At 42.5% G+C, this 26,476-nt stretch overlaps 1 protein-coding gene across 2 annotated transcripts in view; it reads left to right on the top strand.

The window, feature by feature from the left end:
* The first annotated feature begins 1,318 nt into the window (after positions 1-1,318).
* Positions 1,319-26,476, top strand: part of Klhl7 (kelch like family member 7) — a 54,631-nt gene continuing 29,473 nt past the window's right edge. The window contains exons 1-5 of one of the 2 annotated variants that reach the window (XM_036182836.1): positions 1,587-1,648; positions 6,427-6,495; positions 19,068-19,170; positions 20,018-20,111; positions 20,323-20,447. In XM_036182836.1, the coding sequence (XP_036038729.1) occupies positions 6,448-6,495; positions 19,068-19,170; positions 20,018-20,111; positions 20,323-20,447 (370 nt within the window). In that variant the 5' untranslated portion in view covers positions 1,587-1,648; positions 6,427-6,447. Of the gene's footprint in view, positions 1,649-6,426; positions 6,496-19,067; positions 19,171-20,017; positions 20,112-20,322; positions 20,448-26,476 lie in introns of both variants that reach the window. The other variant, XM_036182835.1, reaches the window with a different exon arrangement.

Here is a 26,476-nt window from a genome sequence, read left to right on the forward strand (position 1 = left end):
CTACCAGTCCCAAGTCACCAGGAAAACTGCCCCCAAACCTTATATAGAAGCTCTGTACCCTGGCCAGTGTGTTGCTCACCCTAGAGTCAGTCACCCTCCTGGATTTTTCCTTCCCAATAAATCTCTTGAGTGAGGTTTTTTGTGAGGTTTCACGGACCAGAGCCCAGATGTTAAAATTTTTCACAGAAGCTGGACTGCAGCAGAAATGTAACACTTCAGCTGGGGAAACTTTCCCCCAGCTGGGCAGGGCTGTTACACTCCGGGAACCAAGCAGAGCTGTAATACTTCTCCAGAACAGCAGTGTAACAATTTCTCTGGGGAATCCCTCCCCTGCCGGAGCAGAACTGTTACACTTATACTGGGGAAACATTTTCCTGGAGCAGAGCTGTAAATTATTAAGCTTACAGTGACTGTGGTATTCCTTGGCTCCTTACTGCCTGGATACCTTTCCATCTGAGCTCCAACACTTACATCTAGTCCCTTATACATCTAGGTAGAAAACTGAGAGGTTATGTAGAACGTTTCCATGATTAGAAATAGCTATTTCAGACAATCCTGTATATTCTTAAACAGCAAAATAAAAACTCTAGTTATGAAACACGCTTCCATGAATTCGAGGATTGAACTCTGTTCTAGTAGAACTTCCTAGGAAGCCTAACTGAAGCCTTCTGAAACCGACACTTGATCTCTGGGTTTTTTTGTTTGTTTAAGAGACAGGGTTTCTCACAGAGATCCACCTGCCTTGGCCTCCCAAGTGCTGGGATTAAGGGCATGTACCACCACCGTCCTGCCTGATTTCTGTTTTAATGAGAGTAAAACAGCCTACTAAACAGGCAGGCATATCATGTTAAGGAGACATGCAACAGGACTGGGTTCTTGCTTCTGAATCCCAAACAGGCAATTCTTGTGCTCGGGATAAATGAGCTTTTGTCTTGCAAAATGATTTCTTTAATCATTTAGCAGTGTTACAATACGCCACAGCCACACTCGACGCTGCAGTGAAGAACTGACTTGTTTTCGAGGAGCTTACACCATGGGCAGACATTTTTAGCATGTTCTATCACACAATCATCCAAAATAGATCATCACGACATCCAAATCTGGGGACTCTGCCTCTGGCAGAAGAAAGGTACATGTGACCTTGGATCAGGCCGATGCAACCGCCACTCAGTGGCCCGAGGAAAAAGCGGCGACACCCACCACTCTGCACGACACAGCCGGTTGCTGGGAGCCTAGCGCGGCTGTGACGCACATGCCCCCCTCTCCACCCCGACTCCGCGTCTCCGCGTCCAGTCTCGCCCCGCCCCTCCCCGCCCCGCCCCCGTGCCCAATGCGCATGCTTGCGATTCCCTGATTCCCTTGACTTGCAACCGTGGCGGAGTTGTCTTCAGCTGGTCAGCGATTCTCCGAGGAGCCTCGTCCTCCCTCGGCGGTCCCGCAGTCCCCGGCGATCCGCAGCCAACGCCGTGCTCCCGGCCGACGCGTCTGGCGGGCACACCCTCGCCGCGAAGCCGCGGAGGGCAAGAGGAGGATGGCCACCTCTGGCGTGGAGAAGAGCAAGAAGAAGACCGAGAAGAAACTTGCAGCTCGGGAAGAAGCCAAGCTGCTCGCGGGTTTCATGGGCGTCATGAACAACATGAGAAAGCAGGTGCGGGCTGCGCGGGGCCGCGGGCGGGGCGGCGCGGCCGGGCCCGTCGCCTTGGCTGCAGGCCTGCTCTGCCACGGGGCTTCCGAGGCCCACTCAGCGGGGATTCCTGGCGAGCGGGCGGTGGGCCTCCCGGGGCCGTTGTGTAACCGGTCTGCTCCAGTTCTCTGTGAAGCCCCAGCATTCGGAGTGCGGGCGGTTACGGTGCGGTAAGATCCCGAGCCCGCCCGCAGAGGGAGGCTTCCCGCCCCGCCTCCGTTGTCAACCAGGTGGCACTACTCGACAAAATCCTCCCATCCCTGCTAATTTAGGGTAAAAAAAAAACAGATCCCGGCAAATAACCGTTTTCTAAGGGCCCTAGGCGCCGCTGTTACCGAGAGTATCTCTTTGTTCTGTCTTTGATAAGTGGCGTGTTCGTGGAACTGCAGCGCGTCGTCGAAAGGTGCCTTATGAAAAGCACGTTTTAACGGCGGAGACGGTGGGCAGATTTTTATTTATTCCTTAGATTATGACCTCTAATAGACCGGTAAGCATGGGAACGCCGCTTATGTGGCTGCTTTTTGGTTCCGTGAGCTTTACTTGGTGGAGGACACACATGGAAGGAGGCTGGTAGGGAGGTTTCAGTTTGTTGACTCCGATTCTGTTTTTCAGGAGGACAAGGCACAACGTAAGCTTGAGTGACTGAAAAACCTAACTCGCCTTTCTGGCGCGTTTGCTGAGAGTGTGCAGAGCAGAAGAATTTAAGATCTATTTAGGAAGATACCAACTCCTGATTTCTTTAAGCCGACGCTGGGCGCTGCAATCTTGTCTTTGTTCACCAGCTGGCGCAGTGCTCTGGTGCGGTAGATACTATGTTCTCGATTGCGTCCATCATTCCCGGCCTTTGCTGAAATAGCTGCAAATGGCTGAATTCACTGTTTAACGTGTATCTCCTCACATTCGTCTTCTTTTCTTGGAGCCGCCTTGTGGCTTACAGTATTGATGATCTGAGATTGCAGGTGTCTTTGACGTGTGCTTGTAGTGGTAGTTAAATCCAGCTCAGTGGCTAAACTTGTTTGAACTCACTCTCTATACTCCCTCTCCCCCAAGCCTTGTAGTCCATGGACTGCAGCTTTGTAAAGCATTACCCCATTCCTTAAATAGATAGGCTGCAACATTAGAGGTTAAACTTGAGGAGATTGTTTGAGCCTGTATGTTTAGCTCTTTGATTTTAAAATTGGTTCATATATTTTTAGACTTAGCTTTAGACTGCTAACGTCTGTTTATTTTATTGTGAAAATATAGAAATACAGTTACTAAATTAGAGTTGCTGAAAAATCAAGGTTATGCTACTGAATACAAAGAGTACTATGGATACTTGATTGAGCACCCAGAGATCTGACCCTTCTACTGTGGCTCATTTAATCTGCCTGATATTTCTTTATCGTTGACTTGGGTGTATTTCAGACTCCTCTAGCATTTTTATCAACTTGGTGGATTCCTGCATTTTTAAAAGATGTCTAGTATCATTTTGTATTGATTTTATATTGTTTAGTTTTGTTGAGCTATTATAGACTCCTCTGTAGCATTTTAATCACCTTAATGGATTTCTGTATCTTTGTCTTATTTGGGGTTCTATGCCAAGTTCTAATACTTGCTGGGGCTGTAACATGGCCCCCTGTTCAAACACATCTTCACCAGCTTTCTGTTTTCCATGGTTTCCTTCACTGCCTAAGCCTGGCTGCCCTGGAACTCGCTCTGTAGACCAGGCTGCCCTGGAACTCGCTGTAGACCAGGCTGCCCTGGAATTCTCTCTGTAGACCAGGCTGGCCTTGAACTCAGAGATCTGCCTGCATCTGCCTCCTGAGTGCTGGGATTAAAGGTATATACCACCAATTCCTTTTCACTTTTGTCTGATTCCTTTTCACAGGTTGGAAGCTTAGTTGGGTGGAGATTTGCCCCGAGGTCACCACTACCTTCTTTATTCCATTTAGGACCTTGCTTTTCTTTTAACTTTTTATCTCCTTGAAGCACAAGGACCATTACAATTCTTGGAGTCCCTTTTCTCCTCAAACTGTGCATTTTGTAGTTTAACTTGCTCAGCTTCCTCCTTTTCATTATAAATCTGCATAAAACTGGCCACTAATAACCACACAACACAGTCAATGGTAGGCTGTTTTGAAATCTCTGCCAAAGCTGTTAATAACTTTTCAGTTAAGTCTCAGGCAGACTTTTTGGACAAGGGCGGAAAGCAGCCGCATTCTTCTACAAAATGTCACAATGGTCCCTAGGCCAGATACTAATGGTCTCTGAAACCTCTTGAATTGGGCCTCCATAGTTGTAATCACCCTCAGCACCACTGTCTTCCATGCTCCTACCAGTATGGCTCATAAGCCCAGCTTAAACCATTCAACTGCTTTCCTAATCCCAAGTCCCAAAGTCCACATTCCTCCAAACAAAAGCACAGTCAGCTCTATTACAGCAATACCCTAGTCCCTGGTACCGACTTTTGTTTTAGGGATTTATTGCTGTGATGAGACACCATGACCACAGCAACTCTTATAAAGCAAAACATTTAATTGGGGCTGACTTACAGTTTCAGAGGTTTAACCCATTACAGTCATTCAGGAAGCATGACACCATACAGGCAGACATTGTGCTGGAGAAGGAGCTGAGAGTTCTACATCTGGATCTACAGACAGCAGGAAGAGAGACACTGGGCCTGGCTTGAGCACTTGAAAGCTGAAAGCCCACCCCCGTGACACACTTCCTCCAACAAGGCCACACCTCCTAACAGTGCCGCTCCTATGGGACTTCGGGGCCATTTTCTTTCAAACCACCACAATTTTTTAAGATACATATTTTCATTTTATAGTTGGTTAAATATAGTATTGCTCATAGCACAGGAAGATTTAACTAAGAATGACTGACAAGGACATTTGATGGGGATAGGCTGAAGCAGAAGCCAGAAAAGGAACATTTGCTTGAGGACCAGTTTTATAAGTATTACTGTTCTTTGGTAAATATGTTAAATCTCAAGTTTGTGTTATATTTTGTTTCCTTTTAAACCTCATTACATTGCAGATGAGGATTATGAGTGCTTGAATGACAAGGACCCTCTTGTCATTCACCCAGAAACATTCTTTCAAGGATTTCAGAACACTATGAGATTAGTATATCTCAATCCCAGTCCTTACTCTACTACTAATTTGTTCTATGTAGATTTAGGTAGCACACTTTAGGTAATTTCTTTTATGTAATGCTGTATGAGTCCATTTTCTTGCTATAACAAAATACCAAAGAGTAGTAATTTATGAAGAAGACGCGATTATTTAGTTTCCAGTTCTGGAGGTCCAAGACATTACCTATATCTGTTCAGTTTCTGATGGGGAGCACACACTGTCCCATGAAGATCAGAAACGAATCAGCTGTGTGCAGAAACAAGCGTGCTATGAAAGAACAACCGAGAGTGAGGGGAAGTGGCAGGCATACTTCATAACAAGCCATCTGTAGAATTAAGTTACCCTTTTGTGAAAGATTGACTTTGAAGGGTGTTGTGTGCACAGACAGTGCACATGAGTGCAAGTGCCTTCAGAGGTAGGTATCAGACATCCTGGACCTGAAGCTACAGGCATTTGTGAGCTAAGAACCAAACTCAAGTCCTCTGCAAGAGCAATATGTGCTCCTAACTACTGAGCCATCTCTCTAGCCCCTAAGTCACTCATCAGAACCACATTGTTTTCATGAGGATGGAGCCCTTATTATCAAGTTACTTCTGAAAGGCCCCACCTTAGTCACATTTTTAATTGCCAGTGTATGGAAGTTTTAACATTAGTTTTACTACAGACAAACCATAGAAGTAGCATGTGGTGATAATATTGTGTACCCTCATAAACTTGCCTGAGGAACTCTATGAAATCCTCAGTCTAAAGAAAGTGAGTTCCTGTTTCCTCACGCCTTTCTCTGTCCTGCCATATTACTTCCTGGGATTAAAGGTGTGTGCCACCCACGCCTGACCTCTATGTCTAATCTAGTGGCTGGCTCTGTCCTCTGATCCTCAGGCAAGTTTATTAGGGTACACAATGTATCACCACAGTAGCACTATGCAGAGCCAACAGTCTTAGTTTTTTGTGCCTTTCCTCCATTATCTGGTCATTTCTTACCATCCTCATGAAAACAATGTGGTTCTGATGAGTGACTTAGGGGCTAGAGAGATGGCTCAGTAGTTAGGAGCACATATTGCTCTTGAGAGGACTTGAGTTTGGTTCTTAGCTCACAAATGCCTGTAGCTTCAGGTTTTTAAGGTAAATTTTGTGATAAAGTGTAAGATTTATAAATCTGAAACTTTGTAATTATAAAGTGAATAGATTGCTATTAATAGAACTGAAATGTGACCAGTATAAAGAAAGGTTTCTTGTGTCTTCTCAATCATTTTCCCCCATGATAACTGCCATTTTCCTACCAATTTTTTATAAATAAAAATTATTTTTTATAAAATTATGGAATTTTTATAAATAAACATTACATAATGTATACTTGGGTTTATTTTGTTTCCCCTTTTTTTTCTGCATTGCTGGGGATTAAACTCAGGGCCTTGTACATGCTGAGCAAGCACTGTACCTCACTGAGCACCCAGCACCATGCTTCAGGTTCTTAGAACCAACATTAGTGGGTTTATCTGTGTTTTAGTATTTACTACTAGCTCATTTGTTTTGGAATATGGTATTTCTTATCAAATGTATCATGATCTATCTGGTGTGTTATTCTGCACTCTTGAGTTATTTCTGCTTTGGTATTTTTAGGAATAATGCTGCTGGTGGAACATGGCAGCCCACATCTTTAATCCTAGCACTCAGGAGGCAGAGACAGAGGCAAGCAGATCTATATGAATTTTGGGTCATCCTGATCTACATAGTAAACCCTAGGCCGGCAAAGGCTATGAAGTGAGGCCCTGTTACAAAAAAAAATAAGAAAGATAAGGAAAATTTTTGTTCTAAAACTTTTACAGAAAGAACCTGAAGCTGGGGAGGGAGGGAGGAAGGGAAGGAGGGAGGGAGGAAGGAAGGATGGGAGGATCTGGGAGGAGTTAGAGGGAAGAGTAACATCAAAAACATTGTATAATAATCTCAAGAATAAGTAAAAACATTTTTAAAAAAGAATACTGCTTTGAACATTTTTGTCTTATATGGTGTCTATATGTCTGTGTTTGTATTGGGAAATGCCAAGGAGGGAGTTACTGAGTAACAGAGAGCATAACATATCTCAGATCTCCAACATGATTGCACCAAATTTCTATTTCTGACACTTGGTGGTGGTGGTGTTTATTTTAGCTCTTCTACTGAGTGACAGTGGCATCTATTTCATTAGGTTACCACCTGATTGATTTCTCTGACATTTTGTTTGGATTAATTTTATTAACTGGTAGAATGAGAAGGCTCTACAAGCCTGGATCATAATAGCTGTTATTCATATGTAGTTGCTGCAACTTCTCTGTTAGGAACAGATGGATGTTAGTAACGTTTGTTTCTTAATATTTTGAGGTGCATGTCCTGAGTATCACTATAGTTTTCATTTTTTCCCCTATGAAATGAATTCAAGAACAGTTAACATTTAAAAGCTTATGTTAACCTCTTGTTGAGTTCTGTGAGAGAAATACAAAGCCTGAGTGAGAATTAGATAGCCTTGCTCATGTGAGTAGTTGCTTGGGGAAGGTACTGGTGCAGGTGCCATAGGTAGGGGTGGGCAGAATCATGGGGACTTACTGCCAGCACCATGGGTAGGGTTGGTACTGGGACTGAGTTCAGGTTGCACAGTGGGTGGAGAGAGGGTCTGTCTATGGGGATTTAATAACAGAGCCATCAAGTGACTCTCAGGCAGGGACTAAGTCCTGGTAAAAGCAGCATGGGGGACAAGGAGAGGGAGCCTACCAGACTTATCAACTGAACCTGAGTCATGGCACCTTTATCCTCATAGGTTGTATCCTCATGGGTTCCACAGATCTGTCGCATCTTGCCTGTAAAGCCAGCAGCATAACAGCACTAGGTTCTGCCACCAGCTGGAGCTACCAGGCACCCGTAGACCATAGCTGCCATGACTACCTGGGTGACTAAGCACATTGAAATGAATCTGGGCAGAACAACTTTCTAGGCAGCCTGTGGGAAGGGTGTCTTGGAGGTGCACTTTTCTTAAGAGAACATCGTTAAAATGAATTTAATAAATTCATACCTTTGAGCCTGAAATGGCTGGAGTCTGGCCAATCCTTAAACTCTCAAGGCATCTTTTCTGTTGTCCTGATGCAGTCCTTAGTTGCTTATTTTTTTTATTTTAGTTTTTGTTTTGTTTTGGTTTTTTGTTTTTGTTTTTGTTTTTGTTTTTTTTTTCATTTTACATACCAACCACAGTTCTCCCTCCCTCAGCTCCTCCTGCTCTCCTCACCCCTCTCCCATCCACTCCTCAGAGAGGGTAAGGCCTCTTAATAGCTCTAACTTTGCAGAAACCATGCCTCCTTGGCCTCAACTTTATACAGGCTTTTCTGACCAAATTACATGTTTTTCTGCTTCATTTTTACAATAAAGCTGGTTAAAGTAGCCTGCCTCCCAGCCCCACATTCTGAATGCTGGGCTACTTTGAAACTTCATCTGCTAAATTAAATTCAGGTTTCTAGAAGGATTCAAGGCATGAACAGCATATAGACAGCATCTTTGTCATGTGGTAACACAGAATCTTTGTTCTCATCCTTAGCCTCTGCATTTTTGGGGGGTTTTTGGGGGGGGGGGTTGTCGAGACAGGAGCCTTTCCTGGAACTTGCTCTCTAGACCAGGCTGGCCTCGAACTCACAGATATCCACCTGCCTCTGCCTCCCGAGTGCTGAGATTACAGGCCTGCACTACCGCTACCCAGCCAGCCTCTGCATTTCTATCGGCATTCTGCCCCTTTGAGCTTCTGTGAAAATTGTAACACTCTAGGCTTCTCTAGCCCACATCTCCAGTCTCTTCTGGATCTTTACATACTAGTTCCAAAGGTTTCTGGATCCTATATGGTCAGCTTGGTTATGCACTTACTCCACTTGTAGTAGTGTTCAGTGTGCTGGCTTTGTTGTTTTCATAGCTGTGACAACACCTAAACAGAGCAACTTCACGACGGAAAGATTTGCTTGGGATCTGGCCTTGAGAGGGTTCAGTCCATGGTTGGTTGTGGCGTCTCACCTTACTATAGACAGGACACAGACCAAGGGACCAAGGGCAAGGTTATACCCCACACCCTACCCCAAAAGAGGACCTGCCTCCAGTGACCTACTTCTACCTTATTTCTCAAATTTTCAGCTGATCTCCTGAAATAGTGGTGCCCTTTATCAGGCCTTGCATGCGTGGGCCTTTTGGAGGTAAACTTGCTGTCTAAGCTATAATACCATGTAAGGTCGGTATTACACTTGAGGCTTTGACTTCTGAAGAGCTAGGATCTTAGTCTGTCTTTGTTCAGTGTCTTGAACTCCTCTTATTCTGTTGGCTTCTTGCTGTCAGCATTTAAACGTGTTTTGACATCTCATTTTTTAATCACACAGCAAACATTTACCCATCTCAGCTTCAACATTCCCCTCTAGATACCTCTCTTTTTATTGTTGAACCCAAAGTGGAGTGAGTTCACTGCCCTTTTTTCTCAATTCATGTTGTCCTGTTGCAGTGTGACTCCCTAACTCGTTCATCTCAATGGCTATTTCCTGAGAGCCTACTGTGTGCAGAAATACTGCTAGGATTACAGTAGTAAGCAAAGCCTGACAGCCCATTTCCTGTGCAGTTTACAGTCCAGTTAGGAGAGTGAGACATTCATTAGTTAAGAGCTATACAGATGAATGTAAAATTGCAATAGTGGGAGGTATTATGAAGAAGAAGAATATAGTGTATTGACCATCACTATATCACCAATGGAAAGTTTCTCTAAGCAAGTGGCAATGGAGACCTAACATAAGTGTTTCCCAGGCAGAGGAGAGAACCTCTCATGGACCAGAGACAACATGCTCATGCTGGAGACCTACTTTACTTTAAAACTGCAAGTGCAGGGCGTTGGTGAAATTCAGTTTGACTGGACACAAACAGAAGGAGCGGACATGGTGCAGGATGAAATGGAGGAAGCAGCCAGGGGCTGGCTTCTTGTGTGCTGCTTCCTAAGTTAGAATTCACTCTTATTTAAAACCTTTTTCTTTTGAAAAGGTTTTTCATTTGTTGATATATTTATTATGGTTTTTTGAGACTAGGTTTCTCTGTGTAACAGCCTTGGCTATCCTGGAAGTCACTCTGTAGACCAGGCTGGCCTGGAACTTACAGGGATTCACCTGCCTCTGCCTCCTGGGTTCTGGGATTAAGGTGTGCACCACCAGCAGCAGCCTACAATCTTTTTCTTTATGTGAATGATATTAGAAGATGTGAATTAAAAGAGATCTCAGAGTGGTTACTGTTAGACTGAATAGGAAGTTGTATCCAGTGAGCTCTGATGATTCTTTGGACTGAACTGCTAGCCACAGCAGCAGTAGTATCAGTGAAGACCGTATTTTTAAAAGAGATACAAGGTAAAATCCACAAAACCTAGGTGTGATGACTTCCATGTGTGGTTATGATAACCACATTAAGATAACTTAAAATAGGACCAAACATCTAAGTAAATGTTAGTTGTTTTGTTGCTGTTGGTAGTTGATTGGAAGCTTAGGGGGGTTCAATCCGAAGTCTGACTTTTAACATTCTGGAGTGTAACTAGATGAGAGTCAAAATATTGGAGCAAGGATTATAATTTGTATCTTCAGATATATTCCATTTGGTTTGTCAGTAGGATGATCAGTTGCCTTCAACTGATGGTTAGTTGTAGCTTGAAGTGTGAATTTATATCAGTTATCTACTATAGAAGATAACTTCTTCATTGATGCTTTGGCAACTTAAAAATCTAGGATGAAGGTTAGGGAATGAGCCATTAAGAACATGAAAAAGCAGTGTCCAGAAGAGAAGAGAGGGAAAAAAAAAAGAATTTTGAAAAACCAGAGATTAAATTGTTTCAAAAGGAGGACCTCGAGTTTTAAAGCCAGTGGAAAGTGAGAAGATGAGCAGAATTAAAGTAGATTGGATACAGCCACACAAGTTCGTTGACTCAATATTTCGATGAAGTTATTTTGATGGAGAGACAGATGGGAATCAGATTAGTGTAAGCTGTCGTGAGTAAGATATGAGAAAAATTAAAACAACAGGTCTTGAGAAATCCTGAAGAAAGTACAAGGAGAGAACCTCTCATGGACCAGAGACAACATGCTTGGCTTTGTTTAAATGGGAGGAAAGTCAATCTGTTTAAAAACAATTGCAAACTGTATATGGTGGCTCATGCCTGTGATCCCAACATTCAGGATGCTCATAAATTCAGGGCTAGCCTGAGCTGCATAACTCATTGAAACCCCCTTGTGATGAAACAAAAAGCAAACCAAAGTAAATGATACTAATAAAAATAAGAGTTGACTGTATGAGAGACGGAATCAGGAATTGGTAATTCCAGATAGGATTACAGAGTAAATGTGGTTAGTCTCAAAGGTCTGGCAACTCTTCTTCCTAGTGAGGAAGAGTGAACGACTGGCAGATAGCTGTGTTTGGAATCAGAAGAATCAGGGCGGTACCCTGTCTTGTCTTCCGAAAAAGAAGCAGGGAGATCTTCTGCTAAATGGCAGAGGAGGAAAGTGGAGCTGAAGGGTAAAGTAAACTGTATGGTGGTTAGCAGTGTTTCTGAAGGGTCTTTGGACACGTATTCATGACTACTGGATATTTACCTTTAACTGGCCTCAAAGCCTGGTTTTTGTCTGGTCTCACCCTTCTTTTCCAGTCATACATACAAAAGTTCTTTTAGCTTTTGTACTTCAGGTATGTGCGATAGCTTTATGTCCACTTTTACACAAGCAAAAGTCATCTGAAGGTGGGGACCTCAATTAAAAAAAAGTTTCTCTAAGATCGGGTTGTAGGCAGGCCTGCAGGGCATTTTCTTAATTAATGATGGGGGAGGGCTCAGTCCACTCTGGCTGGTTCCATCCCTGGGCCAGATGGGAAGAAAGAAAGCAGATTGAAAAGACAGTAAGCAGCACCCCTCCATGGCCTCTACATCAGCTCCTGCCTCCAGGTTCCTGCCCTGTTTGAGTTCCTGTCCCGACTTCCTTCCATAATGAACAGTGATATGGAAGTGTAAGCCAAATAAACCCTTTCCTCCCCAACTTGCTTATTGGTCATGGTGTTTCATCACAACAATAGAAACTCTGACTAAGATAAGGTACCTGTGTTCAGAACCTAACACATTCCAGGACATGAACATACTTTACCTACTTTCTCCCTCATGTTTCTTTTCTTCCCTTAAATGCCACTTGCTCCTTGGGCGCCCTAGATTGCATCAAGGCCCTCTTAGTTATTCTTACAGGATTCTGTTGCTTTGTGTACTTGCCATTTTTCTGTAAATATTGTAGTCACTTTTGGTTTAGTGTCTTTTTTAAAAAAAGATTTATTTAATATTGTTATTATTATATATACAGAAGAGGGCACCAGATCTCATTGTAGATGGTTGTGAGCCACCATGTGGTTGCTGAGAATTGAACTCAGGACCTCTGGAAGAGCAGACGGTGTTCTTAACCTCTGAGCCATCTCTCCAGCCCTAGTTTAGTGTCTTTACTACCTAGCTGTTAGCTCTGTAGAAGTACCATTATTCTACCAACACAATTCTGAGAAATGGTGGTCTATACTGCAAAATTAGGAACACCTTGCTTTCTTGTCATTCACAAGAAGATATGTGGAGGACCAAAATGTCCATAAAGGACTCTCATCCAGCAACCATAGCCACTCAGGAGCATCACTTGAGTTCTAGCTATGTCTCACCCCATGGGATAGACCAACAGTTTTTCTCCTGATGGCCAGGCTCAGCACCTAGCTAAAAGTAGCTCTTCTGGGGTTTCGTGACTTTATTGTTGTTGGTTTGTTTTCTTTTGTTTTGTTTTGCAGTGGTGGTGGTAGTTTTTGGGTTTTTGTTTTTTTGTTTTTTTGTTTTTTTTAGTTTCTTTTCTTTATTTTTCCTTCATATAGTTAAAAAAAAAAAAAAATGAGGCCTCCAGCTCAGAGACCTGACTGTCTCTGCCCCTGGGATTAAAAGTGTGCCCCACCACACCTCAGAACAGATCATTTTCAAAGATGAGAAAAGAAAATCTCAGCTTTGGTTTTTAATGGGTTGTGCACATCTACCCCTACGCTCTTCCATCTCTGGTCTTTAGATTGTCAGACTAAACCCAGCTGGGGGCATTATCCCTCAAGAGGCCAACAGGGAAATTTACCTCCTAAAGAAGAGACTTTTGTCCCTGTACACTGCTGCTTCTCTAGTATATGATACGTTCTTTTTTCTTGTGCAAAATGTTAGAAATGTCCCAGATGGAAAGGATCAGCCCCCAGGGTCCCTGGCTTTCTTTCCTCCTTTGCCTGTTATTCACCCTGTATATTGCAGGCTTAGTGGTTGTTTTTGAACTTTGTGTCCCTGGCTGAATGTCCAAGTTCTCTCTAGTGACAGAGCTTCCCTCCCTCTTAGGAGAAGTCACCCACATTTGCAGCCAGCTTTTGTGTGAGGCAGGTTGTGGTCTTGCATTTCTACAGCTCTGCTCCTCCTGACTGGTCTGCACCTCGAGTGTGTCTCTTAGGAGCCTGTGGAGTTCCACCTGTAAATCTCTCTCTCTTGAGGGAGTCTTCCCTCTTTTTACTTCAGTTGTATTAGTTGAGAATGTAACAGATGCCTTTAAGGCCTGTGGTTCCATGGGGATAAGGGTCACCTTTAGCCCCTAAAGCTTTATCTTTCCTGAATGTTTGGATTTTCTAGGCTTTATGAACAAAGGAACATCAGGACCCCCCCCCTTCTCTCTCATGCATGCTGTCTATGGATCAGAATATAGCTCTCAGCTACTTCTCCAGCACAATCCTTGTCTGCCTGCTTCCACTCACCCCCACCATGATGATAATGGACTAACCCTCTGAAGCTGTAAGCAAGCCCCCAGTTAAATATTTTCTTGTATGAGTTTCTTTGGTCATAGTGTCTCTTCACAGCAACAGAACCCTATCTAAGACAGAAATTGGTACCACGGAGTGGTGTATTGCTGTGACAGGCCTGACCATGCTGTTGTTTGGAGGAAATGCAAGACTGGTACTTTGGACTAGAAAAATGATTGACTGATTTAAGCAGGACTTAATAGGCCATCTTAGTAAGAGCATGGACAACAGTAATACTGAGGGCAATGTGGACTATGCAGGCCCTGCTCAAAATGTTTCAGGGGAGATGAATATTAGCAAATGGCCTAGAGACCATTCTTGTGATATTTTGGCAAAGAACATGACTGGTTGTTTTTTTTTTGTTGTTTGTTTGTTTTTTTTTTGTTGTTGTTGTTGTTGTTGTTGTTGTTGTTATTGTCCTTAAAATTTGCCAGAGCCCAAATTGAAGAGTTTTGGATTGATGTCATTGCAGAGGACATTTCAAGGAAGATTAGTATTGACTGTCACATAGTTACAAGTAATCAGTCTTATTCAGATCTAAAATGAGAGGAGCAAACTGGGCAAGAAAAATACAACGTGAACAGTTTGAGGAGAAAAAGAGCACCAGCAAGTATAATATTGGAACCAAGTCTTGTGCTCCAGACTTGAAGTTTAAAGAAAGGCTGGATTCAAAATGAAATGAAGGGAGTGGTCCCCTGAGAGCGAGCCTCCCCCACCCCAGTTAACCCTGCAACCTGTGACTGGAACAAGCCTGAGGGATTTCCTCAGCCTAGAAGCCATCAACAAGTTAACTATTACACAAATATAAGTCAAGGAGGGGGCTAGTGCTGGCCCTAGCAAGCAAAAGAACTTAGCAGCTCTGGCCACCTGGTTCTGGATTTTCAAGGACCCTACAGGGTAGGGTTGTGGAACCTTCTTCCTCAGCAGTTAAAGACCGCTGCTGAGGCTGGGCAGGTGGCAGGAGAGCCCCTGCATGGAGACCCAGAGAGGCTGTTGTATGAAACCTTGAAGATGAAACCCAATGGTGGAGACCCCTAGCAAGCTGTTGAAGATGCCAGAGGCTTGGGATACATGCTAAGTAGAGCTGAGGCAGCATGTGGAACGAGCCCAAAGAGAGAAGTGTGCTACAGTCAGCAAAGTTGGAAAGGCAAAGGCGTCTACTACACCCTTCGGCATTAGACATGGAGACACAGAATTGGAAGTTTGCCCTCTGGTCTCCATCTTGCTTTGATCCAGTATTTCTTCCTGTGCCCCTTTCTTCCCTTTGGAATTGTGATATATGTTCTATATGTTGGAAGTGTGTGTTCTGCTTTTTCATTTTACTGGGGGTTACAATTAAGAGTTTGCCTTGAGACTCAGAAGAGATTTTGGACTTTTAAGCAGTGTTAAGACTGAAAGACTATGAGGACTTTTGAAGTTTGACTAAATGCATTTTGCAATATGATATCGCTACAAGCCTGTTGGGGCCAGGTAGTGTAATGTTTGAAAGAGGTCCCCATAGACTCATATGTTTGAATGCTGGGGTCCCCAGCTACTGGAAGTATTTGGAAAGGATTAAGAAGTATGGCTTTGTTGGAATGGGTATGACCTTGTTGGAGGAGATGTGTCAATGGGGGTGGGCTTTGAAGGTTTAAAAGCCCACTCCAGGCCCCATCTCTCTGTATGTCTGTCTGCCTCTGTGGATCAGGATGTAAACTCTCAATCCCGTGCCTGTCTGCTGTCTTGTTAATAAAGAACTAAAAGAGTAATCCTCTGAAACTGTAAGCAAGCTCCCAATAAATGCTTTCTTCTTTAAGTTGCCTTGGTCATGGTGTCTCCTCACAGCATTAGAACAGTAACTAAGGCAGCAGTTTATTTTGACAAACGTAACCCACGTCACAGCTGAAGATAGACTAGGCCAGATGAAATGTTAGAATAACTGAAAGAATAAGCCTTATAGAAATTGTGAGAATTTAATCTAAGTCACTATTTTTAGTCTGCTTTCTGTCATGGTAACACACTACCACAAACGCTGTGATTCATAAAATGGAAGTTTCTTTGCTTACAAGGTTACAAGAGGTTGTGAGCGTCCAGAGTTAAATGCTAGCAACTTGAGTTCTCTGTGGGAGCAGCAGGTGTTCTTAACCACTGAGACATCTCCAGCTCCCAAGTCAAACTTTTAAAGCCTTTTAGTTTACAATACAAGGTAGAAAGAAACAAAACAACAGAACCCCAAACAATTTTTAGTATTCTACATTCTAATAAAACATTTGAGATTTCTAGAGATTTATGGGATTATATTTCTCAGAACTTGAGATCAAGTAAACAAGTTTTAACTCCTTCAGTTTTTACTTTCCCTTATGTCTTAGCCACTGTTTTGTGTCTGTGAACAGACATCATAGCCAAGGCAGCTTATAAAGAAAGCAATGATTAGGGGCTTGCTTGCAGTTTCAGAGGATTAGTCGATGATTGTCATGTCGGGGAACATGGTGACAGGCAGGCGTAGTACTGGAGCAGTAGCTGAGAGCTTACAGTCCTCTTCCACAGTCAGGGGGCAGAGAAGAGGGGACCAAAGCCCACCCCAGTGACACACCTTCTCCAACAAGGACACACCTCCTAATCCTTCCTAAACACTCCAACTGGGAAACAAACATTCAAGTATATAAGCTATGGTGAGCATCCTCATTGAAACCGCCACACCTTCTAACACTAACAGGATCTGTAATTTTAGTTTGAAGACCAAGTTTTTATTGTTGCTGATGTCATTAGATATGATATTGTTGGTTGTTTTTGTTCTTTTGGAGGGCCTACCACCCAGCTTTAAAATAACCCACACAGAGGCTTATTCTTAATTATAAATGCCTGGCCTTAGCTTGGCTTATTTCTCGACAGGTTTTCTTAATTTAAATTATCCTGTCTACCTTTGGCTTTAGGGCTTTTGTCTTTCTCTATTCCTGTATGCCTTTTCTTTCCTTCTTACTCTGTGTCTTGCTGTGTAGCTGAGTGGCTGGCCTCTGAAGTCTTCCTCTCCTTGTTCTCTTGCTCTTTCTCTTCATTGCCTCCCAGATTTCTTCCTCTATAAATACTCTCTGCCTGCCAGCCCTGCCTATTCTTTCTCCTGCCTCACTATTGGCCATTCAGCTCTTTATTAGACCATTAGGTGTTTTAGACAGGCAAAGTAACACAGCTTCACAGTGTTAAACAAATGCAACATAAAAAAATGCAACAGATCTTTGTACCATCAAGCAAATGTTCCACAGGATAAACAAATGTAACACATCTTCAAATAATAATCTACAACAATATGAAGCACTGCTTAGTGTCTAATTCCATTTCAAAAAACAAGGTTTGCATTTGGTGGAATTTTGGCATCTGGCTGCCCTTTCTTTCTCTCCATGATTCCATCCTGTCTTGGTCTCCTTCTGAGCTTTTCTTCCCTCCCCATAGTCAGCAGTGCTTCATGCCTTCCTCTAATAGTCTTTTTTATTCCATCTTGGAAACTTACAGGCTTGGCATTTTTCTTCTTTGAATTTGTTGAGTATTAATATCATCTAGCCCCATCCTGTAGTTAGTGCTCCTATAAACTAGCAGTGAGCAGCACTGCCCTTTTATCATCATTAGGCTCCACAGCTTTCATTTGCACTGACACTTTGCTTATATTTCAGTATCTTTGAGATGCTTACTATAAAAAGATGGCTATAAACTGTACCAAGTGGTCCTCTTAGCCATCTTAATTACATTTTCAGTGTTTCCTAATAGTTTATGCTCTGCAAGAAATGAATCTGAGTTGTGGTCCTGCAGATAATATCCTTCTTGGGCAGCTGTTCCCTGCACAACAGCACCACAGTCCATGCCCTCTGTGGAACTACCTCTGCCATTTTTCCTGATTTCAAATTTCTAGCACCCACAGAAAAGCCAGGCATGGCCAAATGTGTCTGTCACCCTAGCAGAGGGTAGAGAAAGTCAGTCCTGAGAGCTCACTGGTTAGCCAGCCTGAGGAAAACAGAAAGCTTTAGGTTCACTGAGAGACTTTTCTCAAAAAATTAGGTGGAAAGTAAAGAAGAAAGACACCTTTCTCTGGCCTCTGTCTGCACAGGCATTGACCCACATGCCTGCATGTATGTGTGTTTGTATATATATATATATGCACACACAAAATACTAACAAACTAAATACATAGTAGGAAATGTCAAGTCCTCCAAAACTATAGTAGTAAAATATTTGTCATTAGGAAAATATTTAAAATTTGCAAAAACTACATCTGCTAAGCTACTAAACTATTCTAGATCTGTAACAAGATTTAAAAGCCATTCAATATCAGGCTGGAAAGATGGCTCAGCAGAAGACCCAGGTTCAATTCCCAGTACCCACATGGCATCTCAAAATCATCCCAATCCCAGGGAATTGACCCCCTCATCTGAACCTCTCAGGTGTCATGTGGTACATAGACATACTTGCAAGTAAACACCAATACACATAAAGTTTAAAACTTAAAAACAACAACAACTCAGAATGCATTGCTTGCCTCATACTCCCAGTGGTTAGGACACTGGCTGCAAATGGTAGGTACCACATTTTCTGTGAGCTCCCTATATAATATCTTTAGCTTCATTGTGAATATATTATTTGATGCTCCCCCAAGATACTTTTTCTTTAAAAGTCATCTATAAGATGACAACCCTTGACATTTTTTCAGTATTCCTTTCTTTTTCTTTCCGGCAATTTAAGTCATTGTAGGCCCGCTTCCAGCACACTAGTGTTTAGAAATGGCTGCTCTCCAGCTTCTGCCAGCAGGGTGCTGGGAGAAGAGCTGTTTAAGGAACGATTACTTCAGAGTAGTCAGTTCATCCACTTTTCTGTTTGCCATCAGATCTGTGACAGCAACTTTTATGGTTAATGTGCCATACCTCTGGATTTTACAGGCGTTGGTGAAATCAATGTAGACTACAGTGTTTGAGATTTGAGTGTGCCATTGTGTCATTCAATCCTCCTCCCCGAAGAAAGCTCACAATAAGGCCTTAGAATTCATACCAGGAAAAAGCTGTGGCTTCCCTGAAGGATTGGTAGACTATTTTCTTTTGAGGGTGAAGGCTAGATAGGATCCCCCTATGCAGCCCAGACTGGCCTCAAAGTTGTTAGGTTCAGCCTCTCAACAGCTGTAGCCATAGCTCAGGGGAATTGTCTTTAATGATAGAGACACTAATTTATTTTCCTCTTGACTGTTCGGGGTATAGTACCAAATTTTGATACTATCTGACAGCAACTCTGTGAGTCTTTGCTAAATATGTTCTAGAAGTGTGTGTGGAAAGAAGGATTTTAGTAGAAAATAGATAGAGACATTACAGCATTTGGTTGGTTCCTGCTTTGTTAGACTTAATATTGCTGAGCAAGCCAGTGAGTTCCTTTCTCTGTGCTTTTCTCCTTCTCACTAGAGAACATTGTGTGATGTGATCCTCATGGTCCAGGAGAGGAAGATACCTGCACACCGTGTGGTCCTTGCTGCAGCAAGTCATTTCTTTAACTTAATGTTCACAAGTGAGTATTTTCAGATAAAACCTGTTGTGCGGGGGTTTTCTTTCCTATGAGAATTAGGTAGAGTCTAAATAAAAATATTTTTTCTAGTTTGTAAAGCTCTTTCGAACTTAAGGCTCCAGAACAATAAGGAGAATGAAAGTGGTCGGATGTGGTGGAGATGAAAGGGTGGGTGCTCTTTTGGTAGCCTAAGGGTCCAGTGTCTTTGATGGTCAAGGTAGTTTCTGCCTGAATGTCCAGAGTTTGTTTTCTTCACCTGAGGTAGAAAGACAGGCTAACAGATACATCTCTTGGCATTATATCTAGCAAGTTTATGCCTCGAAAGAGCTGGAGGGGAAGGAGGAAGAAGGAGAGAGAATGTGGCACACTGTAGTGGAAAGATCCTGAAACCAAGACCTGATTACACTACTTAGTATTGGTTTCTGAGGCTTGTTTATTGATTTTGAGACAGCAGCTTGCCATGTAGCCAGGGTGGCTCTGGAACTTTGAGTGATCTCCTCTCTCTGCCTGCCAAGTGCTGAGATTACAGGCGTCCATCGTGGCACCTGTCTCTTGTCCTGTGATCTTAGTCAAGTGAAATAACCTATCTGCCTCAGGTTTGTCTTTGGTGTCCTCCCTACCTCTGAGGATTTGGAGGGAAACAGGGGAGAGTGACCCTAAAGGATGTCTTTCTCTTTGCACTTGAGGAAGCTCTTAGGTGAATTCAAGGGGTGCTGCTAACACGGAGGGTTCCTTTGAGTGTGCTTCCCTCCAGAGATGTCTGTCCCAGGGCCTTCTGTAGTCACAGAACCTGAAACGGGTCAGTCCCTCAGTTAACCTGTGGTGGCGCTGCTTTCTGCTCATCTTTCAGCTAACATGCTTGAATCCAAGTCCTTTGAAGTAGAGCTCAAAGATGCTGAACCTGATATTATTGAACAGCTGGTAGAATTTGCTTACACTGCCAGGTGAGTTAAGAAGAATCGTTCTGTCTGGGGAAGTAAACTTGGGGTCTGCCACAGAAAAGCATTGTTGTAACGAAATAGTTTGCTCCTGATTCCTTAGAACAAAAAACTGTAATGGTGGAGTTGGAGGGATCATGTGTCACAGGAGAGTATATTCTACAGTAATATTTAAGTAATAAAATTGTGTGAAATTAATATTCCTTTTAACTTACAGAATTTCTGTGAATAGCAACAATGTCCAGTCTCTGTTAGATGCAGCAAATCAGTACCAAATTGAACCAGTGAAGAAAATGTGTGTTGATTTTTTGAAGGAACAAGTTGATGCTTCAAATTGTCTTGGTAAGAAATACCAGATTCCTGGATTTTTTTTTTTTTTCAAAAAAATCCTCATTGTGTATTTAAATAAAGGAAAAAAAAACACATATTGGTAAGAATCTTCATTTAGCCTTAAAGGTACCATCCATTGAAACATTTTTTTTAAATTTATGTGCATTGGTGTTTTGCCTGCATGAGGGTGTCGGGTACTCTGGAACTGGAGTTACAGACAGCTATAAGCTGCCATGTGAGTGTCGGGAATTGACCTCCCCCCCCCCCCAGTCCTTCAGAAGAGCAGCCAGTGCTCTTACCTGCTGAGCCATCTCTCCAGCCCCCATTGAAACATTGTTAGTAATAAAATTTTAAAGGAACTTATAAAGAAGCACATACTAGCCTGGGTAGCAATAAGCTCAATAAATACTGTGTCACTATTTTCTAAAATGTAACATGGCTGTTTGTTTGTCCTTTTGTTTTGTTTTTCAAGACAGGGTTTCTCTGTGTAACAGCTCTGAATGTCCTGGAGTTCGCTTTGCAGACTAGGCTGGTCTCAAACTCAGAGATCCACCTGCTTCTGCCTCGTGGGTGCCGAGATCAAAGCTGTGCACCACGTCTAGTAGTAACATGACTTTTATAATGACTCTCATTCATGAAAGACAAGCAACAGGGATGCTATTTATTCATGGTAGCTTTATATGAAAAATATGAACATTTTTTCTTATAAGTCTCAGAATGTGCTAAGAAAACTGAGGTCATATTTTTAATTTCCTTGAAGTCATATAGTCAGTCGGTGAGTGAACTGGAAATGGAGTTTGAGTAAGCTGATGCTTGTTTAGTACACCATGCAGTTGGAAACAGAGAAATCATAAATTCGTGAGATGATCCTTACTGGAAGTGAACAAGTACTCAGCTCTTTGTAGTTACATTTTCCTACCCATACTGTAATTCATAGGCTTTAAGGAAAGAGAAGGCTGGAGATCCAGGGCACCATGGAGAAAAAGTAGAATCAAGGAAATCGAAGGGCCTGGAACCTAGCCAACACTCAGATCTCTGACTGGAAGGAAGGATGGAGGGATGCCAAGGACAGGAAATGAAGGCTGGGCAGAGGGTTTCTGGGTATGCTGGGACCACTTCGGTCCCAGTTTTTCCTATGCTTCCTCCCTAGGGCACTTCGTACTCCTTCCAGCACACATACTGAGAGCCTAGGGAGGAAAAAACTTGGAAGGCTGTCAAAAAGGAAACAGGATAAGTGCAGAAGAGAATAAAGGTCAGACAAAGGGGTAAAGATGAGACTGGTCTGGTATCCAGAAAAGGAACTACATTTGACGGAGTGGGACAAGAAGCTATGGAGTAAACATAATGATGGAATTTCTTTGTTAGCCATAGGTCAACATGGTAAGACCCTATATTAGGAAATAATACTGCCTGTTATCCACCTGAGTACCAGGCATCCTCTGGACTATAGTTAATAGCTCTATCTATCTAGCTTTTTACTTCTTTTGGGGTGGAGGTTAACAAAGCTTAAGAGAGAAAGGATACCCCAGTGGCTTAGAAAAGAGCCTGACTTTGCGCCTAAGCCTGGGACAAAGACTGTGACTTCAGCTGAAGTGGAAGGATTGCTCCTATTTCAAGGCCAGCCTGGGCTACAGAATGAGACCTTGTCTCAAAAAAGGGGACAGTGGCTCTGAGCCGTTTACAGTCCCTCAGTAACTTGGTGAAGGTAGGATGAGAGGACCCGCTTCTGCCTGCTTTCTGTGTGGGGCTGAGCGTAACTCAGTGCCAGCCCATTAGGGAACTCCTGCCCAAGATTTCCTTTGCTTCTCTTCTGCTCAAAAAATATCTTGCCACTCCTTGTTTGTTTGTTTGTTTTTCGAGACAGGGTTTCTCTGTGTAGCTTTGAGCCTTTCCTGGCTCTCGATTGGTAGACCAAGCTGGCCTCGAACTCACAAAAATCTGCCTGCCTCTGCTTGGGATTAAAGGTGTGTGTCACCACCACCCGGCTGCCACTCTTAACTTATACAGGTACTGAGGGAACCCATGGTAACTGGTTGAATTGGGCAAAACACAACCAGACCTGATGATGCACACCTACAGTCCAATACTGAGAGAGCAGAGGCAGGTTCAAAACCAGCTTGGTGTATATAGCTAGTCCAGGCTAGCCAGGGCTTTTTATAGTGAGACCTGGTCTCAAAATAACAAAACAAAACAAAATCATACAAAGTTCAAGGAAACCTAGTAGTTTGAGAGACAGGAAAATCACACTAAACAGCCAAAATGAATAGCTCCTGGGAGCAAATTTAATGCAAGAAATAGAAAATTAAAAGTAGATAAGGCGGGTGGTGGTGGTGTACTCCTTTAATCCTAGCACTTGGGAGGGAGAGGCAGGTGGATCTCAGTGAGTTCAAGGCCAGCCTGGTCTACAGAGTGTTCCAGAACAGCCAGGGCTACACAGAGAAATCCTGTCTCGGGGGGGAAAAAAATACAGAAAAGATGTTTGAAGGGGCAAAAGCCCCATGGTTTTCCAATCTTGACATTTAATCAAATTGTAAAGTAGATGATGCCCCGTAAAATTCACACTAAAGATCAATTGGGAAACTATCCATTTTACAATACTACAAATAAAAGGAAGCCATTACTGAAAGATGAAAGAGCCCATAGAGGAAGAAACAGGGCACTAATATGAAGCAAGAGCTCCAGGAGCAGATAAAAGAAGCATAAAAGTCAGCGAACTGCAAAGGAAAAATCATTTGGACTTTAAAGACAATTTCAGGCTGAGTACAAAGGCTCATGAACTAAGATATTCCTTAGATATAGCCTAGTGATATTTTTTTATCTTTAAAAATCAAGAGCTTAGATTTGAGGTGATGAAAATGCTCTGGGGCTAGATAATAATTGTGCCGGATGACATGAGTATACTAAACGTGACTGATGGTTGATTTTGTTATATGAATTTACCACCCAAAAGTTAACATCAAATATATACATTTTTAAAGATAAGTGATAGGTTACCAAAACAAACTATTTCTATCATATCATGGTTGGGTATGAAATGTCCCATAAAATGATTTCTGTGTTTGAAAACGTAGTCTCCAACTCTTGAGAACATTGGATCAGGAGAGTACCAGTTTCATCACTAAGAATATCCTGGTTAGAATTTTTAGTGGTGGCAAATGAGCTGTTTTGTTTTGTAAGACTGGCCTGGGAACTCGATGTGTACACCAGAGCTGGTCTCAAACTTACAGAAATTCACCTGCCTCTGCCTCTGAGGGCTGGAAGGCATGGGCTACCATGCCCAGAAAAATAAGGTGACTTTTGTTGTTTTAAACAGAAAGGGAATTTGAGAGGCTATGATACATAACTCATGAAATTGCCCATACCTCAAATGTCAGGCTTAGAAGTAGAATTTGAGTAACAAACTTGTTTAAATAGATCTAGATTCTGTGATCAGAGAATGAGTACAAGTTTATTCCCTCGAGTGTTTACACGTACTGGTGACCAGCAACAGAAAATCCAGAGCTCCTGAAAGGAAAGAAGCACAGGGCCTAACCTAACCCCCAACAACAGCGCAGTATGGCAAGAAATTAGCTCTGGGAGGGCCTGTTTCCTTCAGCATTGAAATTGAAAAGAAAATTTTAAAGAAGTATTAAAAACTAAATTATAGGCTATTAAAAATGATAACACAATAAATCAGAATCTTTGGAATATAACCAAAGCACTTTTTAGAAAAATGTATTTTTCTAAATACAGGAGCAGAGAGCTGAAACCAGTCACCTCAGATGGCTGGGAAGGTCCTGGGTGTGATGTCTTTATGAGTTAGTGCTAGTACACACAGAAAGTCGAGATTCATCTTTATTATTTAAATTTCAGACCAATAAAAAGAGTAGAAGCATCCCAGAAATAGGATTCCCATAATGCCAACCCTGAACAAAGAACAAGTACATGTGCATATGCAGATGTGCATTACAAATGTGCATCTAACTTTAGCTTCACTTAGAACCAGTATTGTTCTCAATGCTAAAACCACTTCAATCCAGCAGTGAATGTATTTTTCTAAAGAATTCTTCCCCTCTCCAATTGAAGATGATAATCTTGGGGGCTGGAGAGATGGCTCAGTGGTTAAAGGTACTTTCTGCTCTTGCAAAAGACCCAGCTTCAGTTCCCAGCACCCACATGAAGGCTCACAACTGTCTGTAACTCTTTAAGCACAAATCCTAAATGGTCTTATAATAAAAACCCAGAGCCAGATATCAGGGTGAAAGCTGAAAGATGAGAGAAGCAGAGCAGCCAGCCACCACCTCTTACCCCCATCAACTCCTCAGCGTGAAAGAGAGCAAGTTCCTGTCTCCTCCTGCCTTATATTCCTTTCTCTGCCCAGCCATATCACTTCCTGTCTCAACCTTCCTAGTGTTGGGATTAAAGATGTGTGATCCCGAGTGCTGGGATTAAAGATGTGTACCACCACTGCCTGGCTCTGGTTCTTTTTTAGAGTGGATTAATCTTGTGTAGCCTAGTGTGGCCTTGAACTCACAGAAATCCAGATCTCTGCCTCTGCCTCCGAGTGCTAGGATTAAAGGTATGTGCCACCACTGCCTGACCTCTATTTTGATCTAGTGGCTGGCTCTGTCTCTCATCTTCAGGCAAATTTTATTAGCGTACAACACTCTTTAGTTCCAAAGGTCTAACACCCTCTTTTGGCTTTTGTGGACACTGCATGCACATAGTGCACAGACATAATGCAGACAAAACACACACATAAAGTTATTTTTTAAAACAATGATGATAATGCTGGTGAAGATTAATGTTTGTGATGACAGGGAATTTAAGGGGAACTCTTTTCAGTTTTAGTGTAAATCTAAAACTACCCTCTGAAGTTTATTAGTAATAGAGGATATACTCAAAAATTCCATCCTTCTCTTTCACTGTCTAGAATTCTCAAAGATTACTAACAAGCTAAAATCTAAACATAACAATAGGTGATGAAGGCACTTCTGTGTGTTCAGTATCTATTTGTGATGTTTAAGAAAATGAAAGAGTTTTAACTGGTTATGCTGGCATGTGCCTGTAATTCTAGCACTCAAGAGACTGAGGCAAAAGGATTGTGAGTTGAAGGCAAATCTGGATAACATATTGAGACCTCATTTGCAAATCAGTAAAAACATAAATCCTAAACCACAGGCCAAATAAACCACAGGCCAAATCTAGTCATGTCACTGGTGCAAGCAAATCTATATAAAAGTAGCATGCTTTTTGCCATGAGTGTTCAGAATGCTGTGGCATCAAGTCAGTGCATTTTTACAAAGGAGATGAAAGATACCAACTACCCTGACAAATTGGTTGGTAGTGATGAGTTATGGTATAAATATGAAAGCATCAAAACTCTATTGGCCAGACATGGTAGTGCAAGCCTTTAATCCTGGTGCTTGGGAGGCAGAGGAAGGCAGATCTCTGTGAGTTAAGACCAGCCTGGCAAATTCCAAGCTCCCAGGCCTATAAAAACAAAACAACAGAAGTCATCCCAAAACATGGTAATAAGTGACATGAAATTGGAACTGGGGGAGGAGTACTCAGTTAATATTTAGAAAGGCATTTATTTGCAAATTCAAACACCAAAATCCAAGAGAGCTTGCCAAACTCTTTCTGTGAAGGAATAGATAGTAAATATTTTAGGCTTAGTTAGCATTTGTCTTTCCCCACTTCTCCCTTCTCTTTTTCCCTGCCTCCCCTGCCCACTACTACTACTACCTTCCTCCCCCTCCTCCCCCTCCTCCCCCTCCTCCTCCTCCTCCTCCTACTCGGTCGTCCTCCTCTTTTAAGCATCTAGACATGAAACATAAAAATAGTAACCCTAGCAAGGTAGCACACAAACAGATCAAGCACTGACTAGATTTGGCCTGTGGACAGACAGTACTTTGTCTCCTTATAGAGAACATAAGAAATTCCCTCCAAAACAAAGTAGAATAATTGGGAAAAGGCTGAATGGAAAATATGCAAAACTTACGTTTTTAATATTTATTTATTTTATCTATATGAATGACCTGTCTTCACACACACCAGAA

The sequence above is a fragment of the Onychomys torridus genome, chromosome 3 (genome assembly GCF_903995425.1).
Source record: "Onychomys torridus chromosome 3, mOncTor1.1, whole genome shotgun sequence".
Classification (NCBI taxonomy): Eukaryota; Metazoa; Chordata; class Mammalia; order Rodentia; family Cricetidae; genus Onychomys; species Onychomys torridus.